Raw genomic sequence first — 18,155 nt, forward strand, 5'->3', positions numbered from 1 at the left:
TTAGGCATATGCCTTTCTATTTCAGTGTTTTAATTATTTCTTAATCCTTTTTAAATGAATAATGAAAGACCTGAACTTTCCAATTAAGTTCATTACAAAATTTCTTTAGAATCGTGCTCCTCCTATATTCTCTTATGCTGATCTACATGACAGTAATTTCATTAAAAAATATAAAACTTTTCTGGCCGGGTGTGGTAGTTCATGCCTGTTATCTTGGCCCTTTGGGAGGCCACTGCAGGAGGATCCCTTGAGTCCAGGAGTTTAAGACCAGCCTGGACAACATAATGAGACCTCGTAACTACAAAAAAAATAGCCGGGCACCACAAAAAAAATAGCCGGGCACCACGGCTCACACCTGTAATCACAGCACTTTGGGAGGCAGGCACAGTGGCTCACGGCTATAATTGTAGCACTTTGGGAGGTGGGCAGATCACAAGGTCAGGAGTTTGAGACCAGCCGTGTCAACATGGTGAAACCCCATCTCTACCAAAAATACAAAAAATTAGTGGGGCATGGTGGCACACACCTGTAATCCCAGCTACTTGGGAGGCTAAGGCAGGAGAATTGCCTGAACCTGGGAGGCGGAGGTTGCAGTGAGCCGAGATCTGCCACTTCACTCCAGCCTGGGCGACTAAGGCTGTGTGTCGGGAAAAAATTAATTAACTTAATTTAATTTAAAAATTAGCAGGGTACAGTGGTGTGTGCCTGTGGTCTCAGACACTTGGGAGGCCGAAGGGGAAGGATCGTTTGAGCCCAGAAGGTCAAGGCTGCCTGAGCTGTGATTGTACCATGTGATCGTGTGCCACTGCACTCCTGCGCCACTGCACTCCACTTTGGGTGACAGAAGGAGACCCTGTCTCAAAAAAATAAAAATTAAAAAAAAGGGGCACGGTGGCTCAAGCCTATAATGCCAGCACTTTGGGAGGCCAAGGTGGGCAGACAGTCTGAGGTCAGTTCGAGACCAGCCTGGCCAACATGGTGAAACCCCGTCTCTACTAAAAATACAAAAAAAAATTAGCCTGGTATGGTGGCGGGCGCCTATAATCCCAGCTACTCAGGAGGCTGAGGCAGAAGAATTGTTTGAACCTGGGAGGCGGAGGTTGCAGTGAGCAGAGATTACACCATTGCACTCCAGCCTGGGCAACAGAGCGAGACTCCATCTCAAACAAACCAAAAAGAACAGCCAAAAAAAAAAAAAAAACAAACAAACTTTTCCAACATGATCAACTATGGATTATAAACCATACTAGTTTGAAAGAGGCATTTCTAAGCAACTAATTAAACTCATTGATATAACGCATCAGAAGAAAGGAGAATCTAGAAGATAAGAAAACTAGAATGGGAATCAGATGGCCTATTTTTTAGTCTTGACTGCTACACATTAACTGTGTGATCCTGGGCAAGTCATTTAGCTCAGCAGTTCCTAGACTTCTGAGGCTTTTATCCAGGGTCCCGACTGAACTTCCCAGTTGATATTGTGTCAAGTACAGATATTTTTAAAACTTCATTTTGTAAAAGTAGGAAGAGTATTTGTCAAAGTAGGAAAAAGTGGAAAAAAATAGCTTCATTAGAAATTCACTACATCCTGCTTATTTTCTCCATTTTACTTTACATCTGTGAAAATTTCAATAGGAACTAAACAATGATTTATTTAAAAAACAGCATTTAGTAACCAAAAACTGCATATTTCCTAATTTGAAGCAAAATAACACAGTATGGGCTCTGAACTCAGTATCACATTCAAATCCCACCTTTACCAGTCACTAGCCATATAAAATTTTAACCATTTTTTTTGTTTTTTAGATTCATTACTCTAAAAACTCTCTGAACCTACACTTATTCATCTATAAAAATGTAGATAATACCTACCTCAAAGGGGTGATGAAACGATTAAATAAAATAACGAAAGTATCTAGTACGGTACTGGCATATAATAAGCATTCAATAAATGGTAGCAGTTACCTAAAAATGAGATGAGATAGGATTATCACCAAGATTCTATGACTCTACAGACAAGCAATAGGAGAGGGAAATGTGATCAATAAGGTCTGTGAAGACAGATACATTGAAACAGTTCCTTCATAGTGGGTTTAAAAAAAGAATTGATTTTATTTATTACGACTTTGGTTCTGAGAAAGTATATTTAGCCAAAAAAAATTTTGGTAAACTTGTCATTTATTTTGCTTACTTGCCAATTCAAGGCTAAAACTGTTTAAAACTGATTTGCTTTTCTTTAAAGTAACATATTTTATTTGTATTAGTGATCACCGAATCAGAAGGCCAGAAATGATTTTGAGTTCATCTAGTCAATCAGCACTCTACTAACAAATAGACTCAGAAAGGAATGTGCTTAAACTCACCTCCATCCTTCACTCATAACGTAATTTATCACTTTAATTTTTTTAAAAATTCTAAATCCCTCTCAAATTTACCATTTAAAAATTTCACAGGAGTAGCATCTTACCATCTGTGTAAAAATAGGGAAAATACACATACTTGTATTTTCATAAAGAAATTCTGAAAGGCTATATAATACTTTTATTAAAAGTATAAAGAGCAAGATATGTGGGAGCAGGGGTGAGATGGAGACTTCACTGTATCTGCCCTTATATCACTTTGACTTATGAACTATATGAATGTCATTATCTATTGAAAATATACTAAATAATAACAACATAAACCTCTCATACTTAAAAGTTTTCCAAAAAGTTTTCCTCCACCCATACTATTCAACTCTGTATCAACTCCACCATTCACATAAATATACTTATCAATGTATCATTTTATATGTAAAGTCTTAAGACTTTACATAATGAAGCTTGTGAAAGCTTGATATTTGTGCAATATACAAAAAAATTGTGGCCGGGCACGGTGGCTCACGCCTGTAATCCCAGCACTTTGGGAGGCCGAGGCGGGCAGATGACAAGGCCAGGAGATCAAGACGATGCTGGCTAACACAGTGAAATACCGTCTCTACTAAAAATACAAAAAATTAGCCAAGCGTGGTGGCATGCGCCTGTAGTCCCAGCTGCTCAGGAGGCTGAGGCAGGAAAATTGCTTGAACCTGGGAGGTGGAGGTTGCAGTGAGCTGAGATCATGCCACACTGCACTCCAGCCTAGGTGACAGAGCAAGGCTCCTCCGACTCAAAAAAAAAAAAAAAAGTTACAGTAATAACATATAACTTTTTATTCAATAAACATTTCCAAAGTCTCCAAAATTAGCCCACTAGAATACAAAGTTATATTTCCTATGTTATCACTACAAATGATAATTTATGGAATAAAGCATTTCTACCTTGAACAAACTGGAAGTCCCCATAAAAGTTTTTTAAAAATTCATTTTCATGGACAACTGAACTTTTTGAAAAATAATATATTTTAAGTGAAAGTTCCCCAAAATGATACATTTACCATAGAAAATTACAGCAGTGCACACTAGTTTTATATTAAACCTTTCAGTACCTTCTATTTCTCCTTGTTCAGGTTATAAGTGTAAGCCCTGAGATGCTATTAAAAGCAGTGACTCACCTTGTTTACCTTAAGTTTGAATACAGAGTATTTATAACAAAACTACCATTCCTGACAAGAGTGGCCTCTAGACCAGTGGCTCTCAACCAGCAGTGATTTTGTCCCCAGGAGACATCTGGCAACATCTGAACTATTTTTGGCTATCATAATCGGTTATAATCGGGTTCTACTACTGGCATCTAGTGGGTAGAGGCCAGGGATGCTTCTAATGCACAGGAGAGCCCCTCACAACAAAGAATTCTCTGTCCCAGAATATCTATATGTTGCTCTTGAGAAACCCTGCTCTAGATTATAGATCATATTAGCCAAGTATGGTGGTGCACACCTATAGTCCCCTGTAGTCCTGTAGTCCTGACTACTTGGGAGGCTGAAGCAGAAGGATTGCTTGAGCCCAGGGGTTGGAGACCACAGAGAGTTATGACCATGCCACTGCACTGTGTAGCCAGGGCAACAGCCAGCCTGGGCAAAAAAGTGAGACTCCCATCTCTCAAAAAACATAATAGTAAAAAAAAAAAAAATTAATTAAAAATTTAAAATAGGTTATATATAGATCATAAGCAATCTTAAAGGATATGACCCAACTCCTTACCTACTGGAGAAAATCAGGATGGGATTTCTGTATGGTTTTTGCTTTTGACGTTAAAAGAAATTTTAGGCCGGGCGCAGTGGCTCACGCCTGTAATCCCAGCAATTTGGGAGGCCGGGGCGGGTGGATCCCAAGGTCAGGAGATCGAGACCATCCTGGCCAACATGGTGAAACCCCGTCTCTACTAAAAATGTAGCCAGGCGTAATGGCGGGCACCTGTAGTCCCAGCTACTCGGGAGGTTGAGGCAGGAGAATGGCGTGAACCCAGGAGCGGAGCTTGCAGTGAGCCAGGATCGTGCCACTGCACTCCAGCCTGGGTGACAGAGTGAGACTCCGTTTCAAAAAAAAAAAAAAAAGTAATTTTCGGCCGGGCGCGGTGGCTCAAGCCTGTAATCCCAGCACTTTGGGAGGCCGAGATGGGCGGATCACGAGGTCAGGAAATCGAGACCATCCTGGCTAACACGGTGAAATCCCGTCTCTACTAAAAAATACAAAAAACTAGCCGGGCGAGGTGGCGGGCGCCTGTAGTCCCAGCTACCCGGGAGGCTGAGGCAGGAGAATGGCGTAAACCCGGGAGGCGGAGCTTGCAGTGAGCTGAGATCCGGCCACTGCACTCCAGCCTGGGCGACAGAGCGAGACTCCGTCTCAAAAAAAAAAAAAAAAAAAAAAGTAATTTTCAGGGAAAAAGGAATCCCTACAAAGCTTGTGCTGTATTTTCAGAGCTAAATACAATCTGTGTGCTTTTATATAATTGTAAAATTATATACGCCTTCCTCAAGAAAAAAACCTCAGTGTGATAATAAAGCTACACTTTTAAATTTGATATGCCTTTAAAGTATGTGTGTATGAACATATATACACACAATCATAGAAATATAAGCCTAGAAAATTTACTGAACGAAAAATTTTAATATTGGTTACCTTTAAGGGTAGAATTTGAAGAATTAATGGGGGTGGGAAGAAGCACTTTTACTTTTTACCTTATATCTACTATCCATATTGTTGAGTTTTTCAACAAGTGACTATCTTGTAATAATTTTATTATTTTCTAATTTTTTGAGATGGAGTCTTGCTCTGTCCCCCAGACTGGAATGCAGTGGTGTGATCTTGGCTGACTGCAGCCTCCGTCTCCCGGGTTCAAGCGATTCTCCTGCCTCAGCCTCCCGAGTGACTGGTATTACAGGCGCCTGCCACCACGCCTGGCTAATTTTTGTATTTTTAGTAGAGACAGGCTTTCACCATGTTGGCCAAGCTGTTCTCAAACTCCTGACATTGGATGATCCATCTGCCTTGGCCTCCCAAAGTGGTGGGATTATAGGCATGAGCCACCGCGCCCGGCCACTTTTGTAAATAAATTTTAAAGGAGGCTGTCACAAACACACATGCATACACACACATTCATTCTTATGACAAAAATTAAAAACCATGTCTCACACAATCTTTTCTTTAGAAATTGTATTTTTCTTTCGATTTGCTAAAAAAATTAAAAGACCACAATTCTAAAATTAACATTTAAAAATTGGTTTTTTGGTCAGGCACCGTGGCTTACAAAGTAATCTCTGCATTTTTGGAGGCCAAGGCAGAAGGATCCCTTGAGGCCAGTAGTTCAAGACTAGCCTGGGCAACACTTTTTTTTTTTAAGTAGCTGGAGTGGTGGAGTACACCTCTAGTTAGACCTAGCTTTGTGGGAGACTGAGGCAGCAGGATTGCTTGAGCCCAGTAATTCGAGGTTGCAGTCAGCTATGATCGTGCCACTGCATTCCAGCCTGGGTGACAGAGCAAAAGCCCATCTCTAAAAATAAATAAATAAATAAAAATAGGCTGGGTGTAGTGGCTCACACCTGTAGTCCTAATCTCAAAAAAAAAGTAAATAAATAAATATTTAAAATAAAAGCCATTTTTTAAAGTGGTTTTTTTTTTTTTTTTTTTTGAGATGGAGTCTCACTCTGTCGTCCCGGCTGGAGTGCAGTGGCACGATCTCAGCTCACTGCAACTTCTGCCTCCCAGGTTCAAGCAATTGTAGGCTGAGTAGGCTGAGATTGCAGGAGTGCGCCACCATACCCACCTAATTTTTGTTTTTTAGTAGAAACGGGGTTTCACCACGTTGGTCAGGCTGGTCTCGACCTCAGCCTCCCAAAGTGCTGGGATTACAGGTGTTAGGCACTGCACCAGGCCTAAAGTGATTTTTAAGAAATTTTTAACCTGATCTCTATTCTGAACATGGGTACATTTCTCAATAGGATTCAATGCAGTGCTAACTCTTCTAATCAAGGCCTTAGAGAGCTAAGAAACATGCTAAGAATGCCTGAAGAAATACAAAACAGGTATTTACCCCAATGTTTAAAATAACAAAAGGGCCCGGCAGGTGGCTCACGCCTGTAGTCCCAGCACTTTGGGAGAGCTAGGGGAGCAGATCACCTGAGGTCAGGAGTTCAAGACCAGCCTGGCCAATATGGTGAAACCTCCGTCTCTACTAAAAATAGAAAAATTGGCCAGGCATAGTGGCACACACCCGTAATCTCACTACTCCAGAGGCTGAGGCAGGAGAATCGCTTGAACCTAGGAAGCAGAGGTTGCAGTGAGCTGAGATGGTGCCAGCCTGGGCCACAAGACTCCATCTCAAAAAAAAGAAAAAAAAAAAGAACTGAAAGATGTGAGTCCATTCCTTTAACCAAAAGGTCTTCTGCTTGTGCAGCAAGAAAGAGCAGCTTGTTTTTTCTCAGCTCTTGGCTCTGATATTAAATATAAAGAGGTCCTTAGAGTGTCTACTCCTCTGCACACAAAATGTAGAAGACCAACTAATTCTAGAGCAAAAATACTACGTCTCCACGTTTCTTATTTCTCACCTAATCCTGCCCCATTTGAGGAACCAGACAAACTCCACTCCCAAACTACACACCAATTCATCATCTTTCTGGATGTCTAGGTACTTGGTTCTAAAATATATTTATTTATTTTTTTTTTTTTTTTTTTTTTTTTTGAGACAGAGTCTCTGTCACCCTGGCTGGAGTGCAGTGGCATGATCTCGGCTCACTGCAACCTCTGTCTCCTGGGTTCAAGCGATTCTCCTCCTTCAGCCTCTCAAGTAACTCAGATTACAGGTGCCCTCCACCAAGCCCGGTTAATTTTTTGTTTTAATAGAGACAGAATTTTGCCATGTTGGCCAGGCTGGTCTCCAACTCCTGACCTCAGGTGATCCACCCGCTTTGGCCTCCCAAAGTGCTGTGAATACAGGCGTGAGCCACCATGCCTGGTGGTTTTAAACTATCTAGGAAAAATGAAGGCCGGGCACGGTGGCTCACGCCTGTAATCCCAATACTTTGGGAGCCCAAGGTGGGAGAATCACTTGAGGCCAGGAATTTGAAACCAGCCTGGCCAACGTGACAAAATGCCATCTCTACCAAAAATATAAAAATTACCTGGGTGTGGTGGTGGATGCCTGTAATCCCAGCTACTCAGGAGGGTGAGGCAGAAGAATCGCTTGAACCCAGGAGGCGGAGGTTGCAGTAAGCCAAGATCGTGCCACTGCACTCCAGCCTGGGTGACAGAGTGAGACCCTGTCTCAAAAAATAAAAATAATAAAATAAACAAAATATTTAGGAAAGATGAGACTGAGGATTTTAGTATTATTCATCAAATGCCAATTACATGAGTATTTTTTGAAGAACATTGTTACCTTTTCACACTGAAAATTCAAAGGCAATAATAATAAAAGAAGACAGCTCATCTTGTTAAGACAGAAAAAGAAAAGGGAAAATTTTTGCTTGGCCAAAACAGGTCATTTTGTTCACAAAGGCATATACTATACTCTACCACACATACTACAGAGACTAGATACTCCAAGAATTTCCTCTTTGTGATGTGGGAGAAACAGGACTCCAAAAAATTTCCTGTCTACACAGATTAAGAAAACATCTATACATTCATGAAGCATCATCTTAGATTAGGCTAAAGTGGGTTTCCTAGAAACTTCCATTCCAAAAATGAGGTCTATATGTACTCTTAACCCCAAAACCTTTTAGGCACAGAAAACATAAGTAAACAGGAGAATATGGGGTTCTTCTAACATTAGCCACCACTGAATGGGTGTAGGAATCACCAACACATGACTTGTACAATAAGATTCAAAAACACAAAAGGCATGGATTCTGCCAATAGCTTTAATCACATGGTATGGGGACTCCAAAGACAATTATACACACACACACAGAAAGAGAGACAGAGAAACTTATGACTTTGGGGGCACACTAGTGCTCTACCTGTTTAGAAATTTAAGACTATTACCTATAAAAAAGCAAATGGTTGCCAGGCACAGTGGCGTGTGCCTATAGTCCCAGCTACTTCGAAGGCTGAGGCAGGAAGACCACTTGAGCCCAGGAGTTTGAGGCTAGCCTGGACAATATAGCAAACTCTGTCTCAAAAAAAAAAAAAAAAAAAAAATTAAGGCCAGGCGTGGTGGCTCCTGCTTGTAATCCCAGCACTCTGGGAGGGCGATCACCTGAGGTCAGGAGTTTGAGACCAACCTGGCCAACATGGTAAAACCTCGTCTCTACTAAAAATAAAAAAAAATTAGCCAGTCGTAGTAGCAGGTTCCTGGAATCCCAGTTACTAGGGAGGCTGAGGCAGGAGAATCACTTGAACCAGGGAGGCGGAGGCTGCAGTGAGCCGAGATCAAGCCACTGCAGTCCAGCCTGGGCGACAAGAGCAAGACATAGTCTCAAAAAAAAAAAAAATTAAAATTAAAAAAGGCAAATGAGTGACCTTTCATCTCACTCAGGACAACTACATACAAATGGTCAAGAAAATCAAGGGCTAAATGTGATAACATTTAGACCAAAGCGATCTCTTTCAGATTCTCATTTACAAGTTTCAAAGAAATAAAAGCTCTAACTTTAGTCTAAGGATATCCCCCACACTTCATTTCCTAGCTAAAAAGTTCTGTGTGCTAGCTTAATCTCTCAATTCACTGAAAGGATAAAATAAAGCCTTCCACAAGACCAAGAGTAGGGATGCTCCAGAGTCTCTCCCCATAACTGCCTACTCAAATAAAACATTTCTCTCACCTTGGCTTAGAAGTTTTACCCTTACAGTGAAATTCAAAGATATGGACATTCAAGGGACTACCCGCCTTATAACCCATATACACTTTTTTTTCCAAAGCGAAATGTTAGGGTCAGAATGTATTAAGGTTTTAAATATTAAATAAAATCCTGTTCAGACCTAGAATAAGACAGTATACTAACTGCAGTCTGTAACCCACAAATAATTTCTCCTTATTCCTCTCAAATCCAAGAGCCAGGATTGTTAGTACACACACAGAAATTTCTGTACTTTAACACCAAGACCAGAGGTTAAAAATACCTGGTCACAGGTGACAAATCAGGCACCTCAGAACCAAAATAGAAGAAATACTCTGAGCACTTAAAACAATCACGGTACAGTACTCTACGCAAGCCACAGTCAACAGAAAAAAGTATACACATAAAATACCGCCCCTTGGGATCACAAGGTCAGGAAATCGAGACCATCCTGGACAACATGGTGAAACCCCGTCTCTACTAAAAAAAATATTGGCCGGGAGTGGTGGCACGCGCCTGTAGTCCCAGCTACTAGGGAGGCTAAGGCAGGGGAATCGCTTGAACCCGGGAGGCGGAGGTTGCAGTGAGCCCAGATCGCGCCACTGCACTCCAGCCTGGCGACAGAGCGAAACTCCATCTCAAAACAAAACAAAATAAAACAACAACAACAACAAAAACCGCCCCTTTTTCCCCAGAGCCCAAAAGAAGTTAATGCCTATCACCCCAGGTTGCTCAGACCTAAAAATGTGTACACATAAGAGTACACACAGAAGAGCTAAAGAAATGAAGGACTTCACTGCAAAGGCAGAGGTGTCCAGCCGGGCACGGTGGCTCATGCCTGTAATCTCAGCACTTTGGGAGGCCGAGGCGGGCGGATCACCTGAGGTCAGGAGTTCCAGACCAGCCTGACCAACATGGTGAAATCCTGTCTCTACTAAAAATACAAAATTAAATGGGCATGGTGGCGCACGCCTGTAATCCCAGCTACTCGAGAGGCTGAGGCAGGAGAATCGCTTGAACCCGGGAGGCGGAGGATGCAGTGAGCTGAGATAGCGCCATTGTACTCCAGCGTGGCCAACAAGAGCGAAACTCCATCTCAAAAAAAAAGAAGAGGTTTCCATAGGTTGCCTCACCTTCTCCAAGCCTAAAACCTCCGAGTTCAGCTACCCAGCTATTCCGAAGCTCAGGGATGCCTTGGAACTTCCTTTTCCTGTCTAACTTCACAAAAGGTCCCAGAAGGAGGAGTCACGTGATTTTTCAGGGTAAAAGCCGAGAGATCCCTAACACTCAAACCTGTCTCAAACTGAAGAGGGAAAATAAGAACCCTCTTTAAGCACACAGGTAAGACACACACAAGGCAGAAGGCAAATAAACGTATCCCTCAACTGAGGAGAGGCAAAGAAGAGAAACGATCTTTGCACCAGCTCTGTCTCTGTCTCTGTTTGTCTCTCTCAGTACCAAGGGCAGGGACTCTGGCAAGACCCCGCCCCCCCCCCCAACTCCAAAGCAGGGTGGGCGGGAGGCAGCCTGAGGAGTCCCTCTTCCCGCGCGAAGCTCAGAGACCAAAGCACTCCCTATTGTGGGTCTACGGATGGTGACGGGAACCTGTCCCGCTCGAGCTGAAGAGTAAACTGAGGGCTCACTAGGCCCTCACCGCAGCCACCGCCGCCATGGAGCTGACCGCTGTCACAGGACTCCGTCAGGGAAGCGGGAGGATGGCGCCGGCCCAGAGCCGACCCAAAGAGAATTCACGCCTCACACTGTGTGGGAGGCGAGGGTCCCGGAGCCTTACCTCGGACACTTCGTCCTCGTCACTGCCAGAGGCACCACCTCCACCCCCGGTCCTCAGCACGGCAGCCGCCAATTTGAAATCCAGCGCAGCGTCCCCTCCGCCGGCACCGCTGGCGCCGCCGCCGCCGACTCCCGGCGCTGGCCCGGCCTCCCCAAAGAGCCTCACGGTGCGGATCCCCAGACCGACCCCTCCCGGCGGAGGCGGCTCCGAGGCCCCAGCTGGGGCGGATCGCGGAGCCACAGAGTCCAGGTCCTCCTCAAAGGAGGTGCCGCCGCCTCCGCCATCAGTCAGCATTGTTCGCACGCGGAGCCGGAGACGGTGCCGACCCACTTGCGGCCACCGCCGCCGCTGATCCCGGGAACGAGAGGAGCAGCAAGAGGAAGAAGCGTCTCCTTTCCCCCGTCCCAGCAGCGCCACTAACTTCTCACTGCCTAACCTGCTGCCTCCCGCCCCCGAGACTCGCCACTGGCTGCAATACCCTGGCGGCTGCAGATCATTGGCCAAAGTGACCCGTCGCTCAGGCTCTTCGTCACGCGCCGCTTGCTGGCTCGCAGCCGCCAAGCTGCGTTGACCCGCGCAGGCCTGGGCGGTTGCGAACACCCGCCTCCCACCCTTCACGAGCTGACTTCCGGTCTCTTTCTATGTCTATTGGCCAACCCGTCTGACTATCGCATCACGACCTTAAAGTGGATTAGTTGGCCTTGTGGTCAGTCATAGTGACCCCAAACAATGGGAGAACTCATTGGCGCCATAAAGTGTCGGTCACTTTGTCGCGGGACGTCGCGTGGTACAATTGGCCTGTGAGAGTACCATTCATCCCGCCCTCATCTGAGGTGACGGGAAAGGGCCGGGAAATTTCCACTTCTGAATAAAATGACTGCTGAAGTGATGACCCGCAAGAATTGGTCAAATCTGGAGTAGACTTCACCCTGCACTTGGTGAAACTTGTACGTCAAGGATGCAAGAGGCGCCGAAGTAACGCAGCTCCCACCTGTCGCTCTCTGCTGGGCGCCGAGACTACGGCCGGAGAACAGCTGCATTGGGATTGGAGAAAGGAAGCCATCAGTCTTAGGGAGGCTCCACCTTCTTGCCATTGCCTGGTTGGAGGAGCGCAGCGTCAGTCACTAAGAGCGGTCACCACCTCTGGGACAGGTGAAGATGCGTAACCTATTTGCCGCGGGCTATTTGGGAGGGAATAGGGGACAGGGAACGGTGAGGGGACAGTCGAGGGGCAAGGCCGATCCTGCCTCGCGCCTCCCGCCTTTCCGAGTTGAGCCCAGCGCGCGGGTCTGAGGGACACCCGGGTAGCTCCTTGGGATGGCCGCCTAGAGGAGACACGACCCGCCCGCATGCCAGGACCTGGCCGCGCGCCGCAGTTCTACAGCCTTCGGGCGGGATCGCCCAGCGGGGCCGCGTTCTCCTCTTTGCGGACGGCGGCGGGCCTGAGGGCTGGACAGCGCCATGCCTCAGTACCGGGAACTGTCCCACGTAGGAAGGTGGGAATGCCGCGACCCGCGCGCGGAATCCGACCTCACGGTGGAACGGGGTGGTGAAGAGTGCGTGCTCCGGGGCAGTTTCGAGTTCTGGTGCTGCCACTTACTTGCTGCCTGACTTCGGCGCTTTTGCTGTTTCATTTTTGTGACTTTCAACTCGCTCCTCTGTGAAATGGGAGTAATATTAGTACCTTCCTCATTGGGTGGTTGTTACGAATAAATTAGGTGATAACGTAGCGCTTAGCAAAGTCCCAAACTTACAGGAAATACTCATTTTTGCTAGTTATTATCTCCTCTTCCTTCAGGAACTCTCTGCTCGCCCCTGGGTCCTACCAGCGCAACTAATTCCAGTTGTAATCAGATCTGTGTGGTGCAAAACAAGGCTAGCTGTGGTGGTCTTCCCTCCTCTAAGGATGTCTCTTCCTCCCTGTATCCATCTCTCTATCTCTGTCTTTATCTTGTCAATAAAGAGGGGGTTTAAAAATGCTCAGATTCTATAGCGGGCGCCGTGGCTTACGCCTGTAATCCCAACACTATGGGATGCTGAGGCGGGCAGATCATTTGAGCCCAGGAGTTCGAGACCTGCCTAGGCAACATGGTGAAACCCCGTCTCTACAAAAAATACAAAAATTAGGCTGGGCGCGGTGACTCACGCCTGTAATCCCAGCACTTTGGGGGGCCTAGGTGGGCGGATCATTTGAGGTCAGGAGTTTGAGACCAGCCTGACCAACATGGTGAAACCCCGTCTATACTAAAAATACAAAAATTAGCCGGATGTGGTGGTGTGTGCCTGCAATCCCAGCTACCGGGGAGGCTGAGGCAGGAGAATCGCTTGAACCCAGGAGGCGAAGGTTGCAGTGAGCCAAGATCGTGCCACTGCACTCCAGGTTGGGCGACAGAGCAAGACATCGTCTAAAAAAAAATAATAAATAAATAATAATAATAATAATTAGACCAATAATAATAATAATAATTAGACCAGCATGGTGGTGCACGCCTGTAATCCTAACTACTCAGGAGGCTGAGGCGGGAGGGAATCCCCTGAGCCTGGAAGATGGAGGTTGCAGTGAGCCGAGATCCTGCCACTGAACTCCAGCCTGAGCGATAGAGTGGTGCCCTGTCTCCAAAAAAAAAAAAAAAAAAAAAAAAAAAAAAATCTGTTTCTATCTAATCCTTTAATCAGAGATCACCAAAAAAGGAGTCTGGTGGTTTGTATGGAAAATATCCTTTGATCCCAAGAATGTCCATAAGATAACAGAATTTGGCTGAAAAAAAAAAATGGCCGGGCGCATTGGCTCACGCCTGTAATCCTAGCACTTTGGGAGGCAGAGGTGAGCGGATCACGAGGTCAGGAGATGGAGATCATCCTGGCCAACATGGTGAAACCCCGTCTCTACTAAAAATACAAAAATTAGCTAAGTGTGGTGGCGCGTGCCTGTAATCCCAGCTACTCCGGTGTCTGAGGCACGACAATCGCTTGAACCCGGGAGGCGGAGGTTGCAGTGAGCCGAGATCGCACCACTGCACTCCAGCCTGGCCACAGAGCAAGACTCAGTCTCCAAAAAAAAAAAAAAAAAAGTCATTTTCTCCTCTCTTACAACTTTAACAAAGGCCTTTATATATCTCAACTGTGCAAGATTTAATGTTTCATCATCCTTAAACTGGGATCTGAAATTTTTATAAGAATATAATGATTTTTTTATGACTTTAAAAGTTGATTCTGCCAAACATTTATTTAAAAAACATTTTGAAGATTATAAACATTTCTTTGGCTTGGTAATTGCTCATTTTGACATTTCACATGTAAAGGATAGTGTTTTCTATGAGCAGAACATGTTAGTTAAATGTTCTTTCTAGATAATAAATAAGTTGTAGAAAATAAATAAAAAGTCTTGTACCTATTCTACAGAACTATTTTAATGTAAATGCTATGTACACTGGCTTTAGTTAGCATTTGTGGAATTTAATTAGCCTATACCCTCAGTGCTGTTAAGTTTTCAAGGCATGTGTGACTAAGTCACAACCCAAACTAATAACACCAACAAAAGAAACCTAGCACTGCCCAACCCACTTCAAAGCTGGATTATCCAGAATTGGTATGGATACATCCTTAGGCAAAAACAGGTATTGACTGGTACAGCATTACAAAGGAACTACTTGTCATGCTTACTACTGATACAAAAATAATTTCTGAGGCAACTCCCTGAACAAACTCATTAAATTCTTTAAACAAATGCAGTGACTCTCAAGGACACAGGGAAAGGAAATATGGATATATATACATTTTTCTCAATTTATCTGAGAGAGAAGAAAACACTCTCTTTACTCAGTGCCTACCGACTAACCCCGAGTATAGCTAAAGAAATGTGATTCAGCAATAATCTTTGTTTCACCAGGACCTTTACTTGAGATACCTGTCAGTAGTTTGACAGTCAGTATGGGAATTAGGAACTCCCAGTCTCCTATATTTTGGTGACTGCTCTATAGAGTCTCTATTAAATGTGATTTAACGGCTGGGCATGGTGGCTCATGCCTATAATCCCAGCACTTTGGGAGGCCAAGGCGGGTGGATCACCTGAGGTCAGGAGTTCAAGAGCAGCCTGGCCAACATGATGAAACCCTGTCTCTACTAAAAATACAAAAAATTAGCCAGGCGTGGTGGTGGGCACCTATAATCCCAGCTACTCAGGAGGCTGAGGCAGGACAATTGCTTGCACCTGGGAGGCAGAGGTTGCAGTTAGCCAAGATCACACCACGGCACTTCAGCCTGAGCAACAAGGGTGAAACTTTGTCTCAAAAAGAAAATGTGATTCAATAGTTCCATATATACTACATTCCTATGGATTTAAAATTTGAAAACTCATTGATAAATCATCACAATATCAAGTGATACATTTGATAAATAAATAAAATCACACTCAGGCCAGGTATGGTGGCTCATGCCTGTAATCCCAGCACTTTGGGAGGCTGAGGTGGGTGGATCACCTGAGGTCAGGAGTTCAAGACCAGCCTGGCCAACATGGTGAAACCCTGTCTCTACTAAAAATACAAAAATTAGGCCGGGTGCAATATAGCTCACACCTGTAATTCCAGCACTTGGGAGGCCAAGGCGGGTGGATCATAAGGTCAGGAGTTCAAGACCAGCCTGACCAACACGGTGAAACCCCGTTTCTACTAAAACTACAAAAATTAGCTGGGCGTGGTGGTGCGCACCCATAATCCCAGCTACTCAGAAGGCTGAAGCAGGAGAATCACTTGAATCCGGGAGGTGGAGGTTGCAGTGAGCTGAGATCACGCCATTACACTCCAGCATGGGTGACAGAGCGAGACTCTGTCTCAGGAAAAAAAATGGAGTGGAGATTTGCTTAGTGGTAGTATCATAGCCAAAGGAATGATTATTGCTAATTGAAAACTTTTCCCAATACCCTGCCATGATGACTTGAAATATAGTCAGCACTGGCAATTTTGAGTCTCTATGGAATAAAGAAGAAAAGAAAAAAAAAGACAGTGGGAATATTTAGAGTCTACTTATAATGTATTTCAAAGCACTCTGTTTTGACCATCTTCCAGATCAAGAAGGATAAAAAACACATGGCCGGGCGCGGTGGCTCACGCCTGTAATCCCAGCACTTTGGGAGGCCGAGGTGGGCAGATCGTGAGGTCAGGAGATCGAGGCCATCCTGGCTAACATGGTGAAACCCCGTCTCTACTAAAAATACAAAAAAAATTAGCCGGGCGTGGTGGCAGGCGCCTGTAGTCCCAGCTATTCGGGAGGCTGAGGCAGGAGAATGGCATGAACCTGGGAGGTGGAGCTTGCAGTGAGCCAAGATTGTGACACTGCACTCCAGCCTGGACAACACAGCAAGACTCTATCACAAAAAAAAAAAACCCTTATAAAAACTGTATAGCCAAAGGAGTTTTATTTTGTTATTTTGTTTTTTGAGACAGGGTCTCACCCTGTCACTGGGGCTGAAGTGCAGTGGTACAATCACCTGCTCACTGCAGCCTCGACCTCTCAGGCTCAAGCGATTCTCCCACCTTAGCTTCCCAAATAGCTGGGACCACAGGATTGGACCACCATGCCTGGCTTTTTTTTTTTTTTTTTTAAATTATTTGTGGAGACGGGGGTCTCCCTATGTTACTCAGGCTGCTGGCCTCTAACCTCTGGGCTCAAGCAGTCCTCCCGCCTCAGCCTCCCAAAGTGCTGAGATTATAGGTGTGAGCCACTGTGCCCAGCTAGCCCAAGGGTTTCTAAAACTTCTGAGACAATAAGAGGTTTCAAATCCCATAATATGAGATTGACAAACTAAATTATAGATACAGGGACTTTAGCTACATGAAGTTCTTTCACATGCATCCTGCATTTTCTCCAGACATTTAATTCCTATATGCCAATCCATCTCAGTTCAGCCCATCTGTATAAGAAGTAAACCAACATATTTGTTGCACTTGGAGGTCATTTAACCTTTATAATGATCCTATTCAGATTTTACCCATTTTGTAGATGAGGAAGTTGAAACTTCAAAATTGTTAAATAACTTGCCCAAGGTTATAAGGCCAGTGTATAGAAAAGCCGGGATTTGAATTTATTTCTGCTTGGTCCCAAAACCCATGCTCTTCCCACTATATCACATCAATTCCATGGCAACCTCAAAAGCAGAGGAAATTCATCAGTCAGGTAAACATGCTTCAACCATTTTATCCTTCTTATAAATCTGCTAATCAGCACCCTAGGTGAAGTTATCCCTGACTACCATCAAATATATCTTCCTCCCTTATAACAGAAACATTTAAAACTTGTCTTCTGGTTTCTCCAACTATATTGTTAGTTTCTTAGACCATGTAATTTCACACTAAAAAAATCTAATAGTTTACACAAATTAGCCAGGTGTGGTGGTGGGCCCCTGTAATCCCAGCTACTCAGGAGGCTGAGGCAGGAGAATTGCTTGAGCCCAGGAGGTGGAGATTGCAGTTAGCCAAGATCATGCCACTGCACTCCAGCCTGGGCAACAGAGTGAGACTCTGTCTCAAAAAAAAAAAAAAAAAAAAAAAAAATCTAATAGTTAATACATTCACATGGTTCAAATTTCAAAAAGAACAAAACAATTTGACACAACAGGCATGTGGAAAAAAGAATAAAATGAATATAAAATGAGGAAAAGAGTCTTTTTACTTTCCCCACTAAATACCTAGACCTCCTCTCGTACACAAACCATGTTATTAGGTTTTTAGATATCCTTCTCAGGCCAGGAGCAGTGGCTCACACTTGTAATCCCAGCATATTGGGAGGCCAACATAGGAGGATTGCTTGAGCCCAGGAGTTTGAGACCAGCCTGGGCAAAATAACAAGACCCCCATCTCTATAAAACTAAAAATAAATACATAACTTTGGTTCAATAAGCCACCCACCATAGTTTTCGATAAACAATAAAAATTGTTAAAGGAAGAGTACAAAATTTTTTCGTTTTAGCTGAATTGAGTAAATTGGGTTAGAACAAGGAGATACTGGAGTGTAGGAAACAAGCAATCTGGCTGCAGCTTTTTGCCCAGGTATGACATAATGAACACCTGGATTAGGGAAGTGGCTATCAGAATGGAGAAAAACTGTCAATAAGTGTAATCAGCATGAAGGTCAGGCACAGTTGCTCATGCCTGTAATCCCAGCACTTTGGGAGGCC

The 18,155-nt window shown here is 44.4% G+C and overlaps 2 protein-coding genes and 1 pseudogene across 18 annotated transcripts in view; 2 read left to right on the forward strand and 1 right to left on the reverse strand.

The window, feature by feature from the left end:
• Positions 1 to 12,738, reverse strand: part of ANKHD1 (ankyrin repeat and KH domain containing 1) — a 142,822-nt gene extending 130,084 nt beyond the window's left edge. For 15 of the 16 annotated variants that reach the window (XM_050794974.1, XM_050794962.1, XM_050794961.1 and 12 more), the window contains exon 1: positions 10,985 to 12,738. In XM_050794974.1, coding sequence (XP_050650931.1) covers positions 10,985 to 11,278 — 294 coding nt within the window. In that variant the 5' untranslated portion in view covers positions 11,279 to 12,738. Of the gene's footprint in view, positions 1 to 1,869; positions 1,963 to 10,984 lie in introns of those variants that run through there. The other variant, XM_050794970.1, reaches the window with a different exon arrangement.
• Positions 1 to 18,155, forward strand: part of PFDN1 (prefoldin subunit 1) — a 381,910-nt gene that overhangs the window by 205,751 nt on the left and 158,004 nt on the right. The gene's annotated exons all lie outside the window — the stretch shown is intronic.
• On the forward strand, positions 15,835 to 15,958 carry LOC126957846 (uncharacterized; annotated as a pseudogene).

This window comes from Macaca thibetana, chromosome 6 (genome assembly GCF_024542745.1).
Source record: "Macaca thibetana thibetana isolate TM-01 chromosome 6, ASM2454274v1, whole genome shotgun sequence".
NCBI lineage: Eukaryota > Metazoa > Chordata > Mammalia > Primates > Cercopithecidae > Macaca > Macaca thibetana.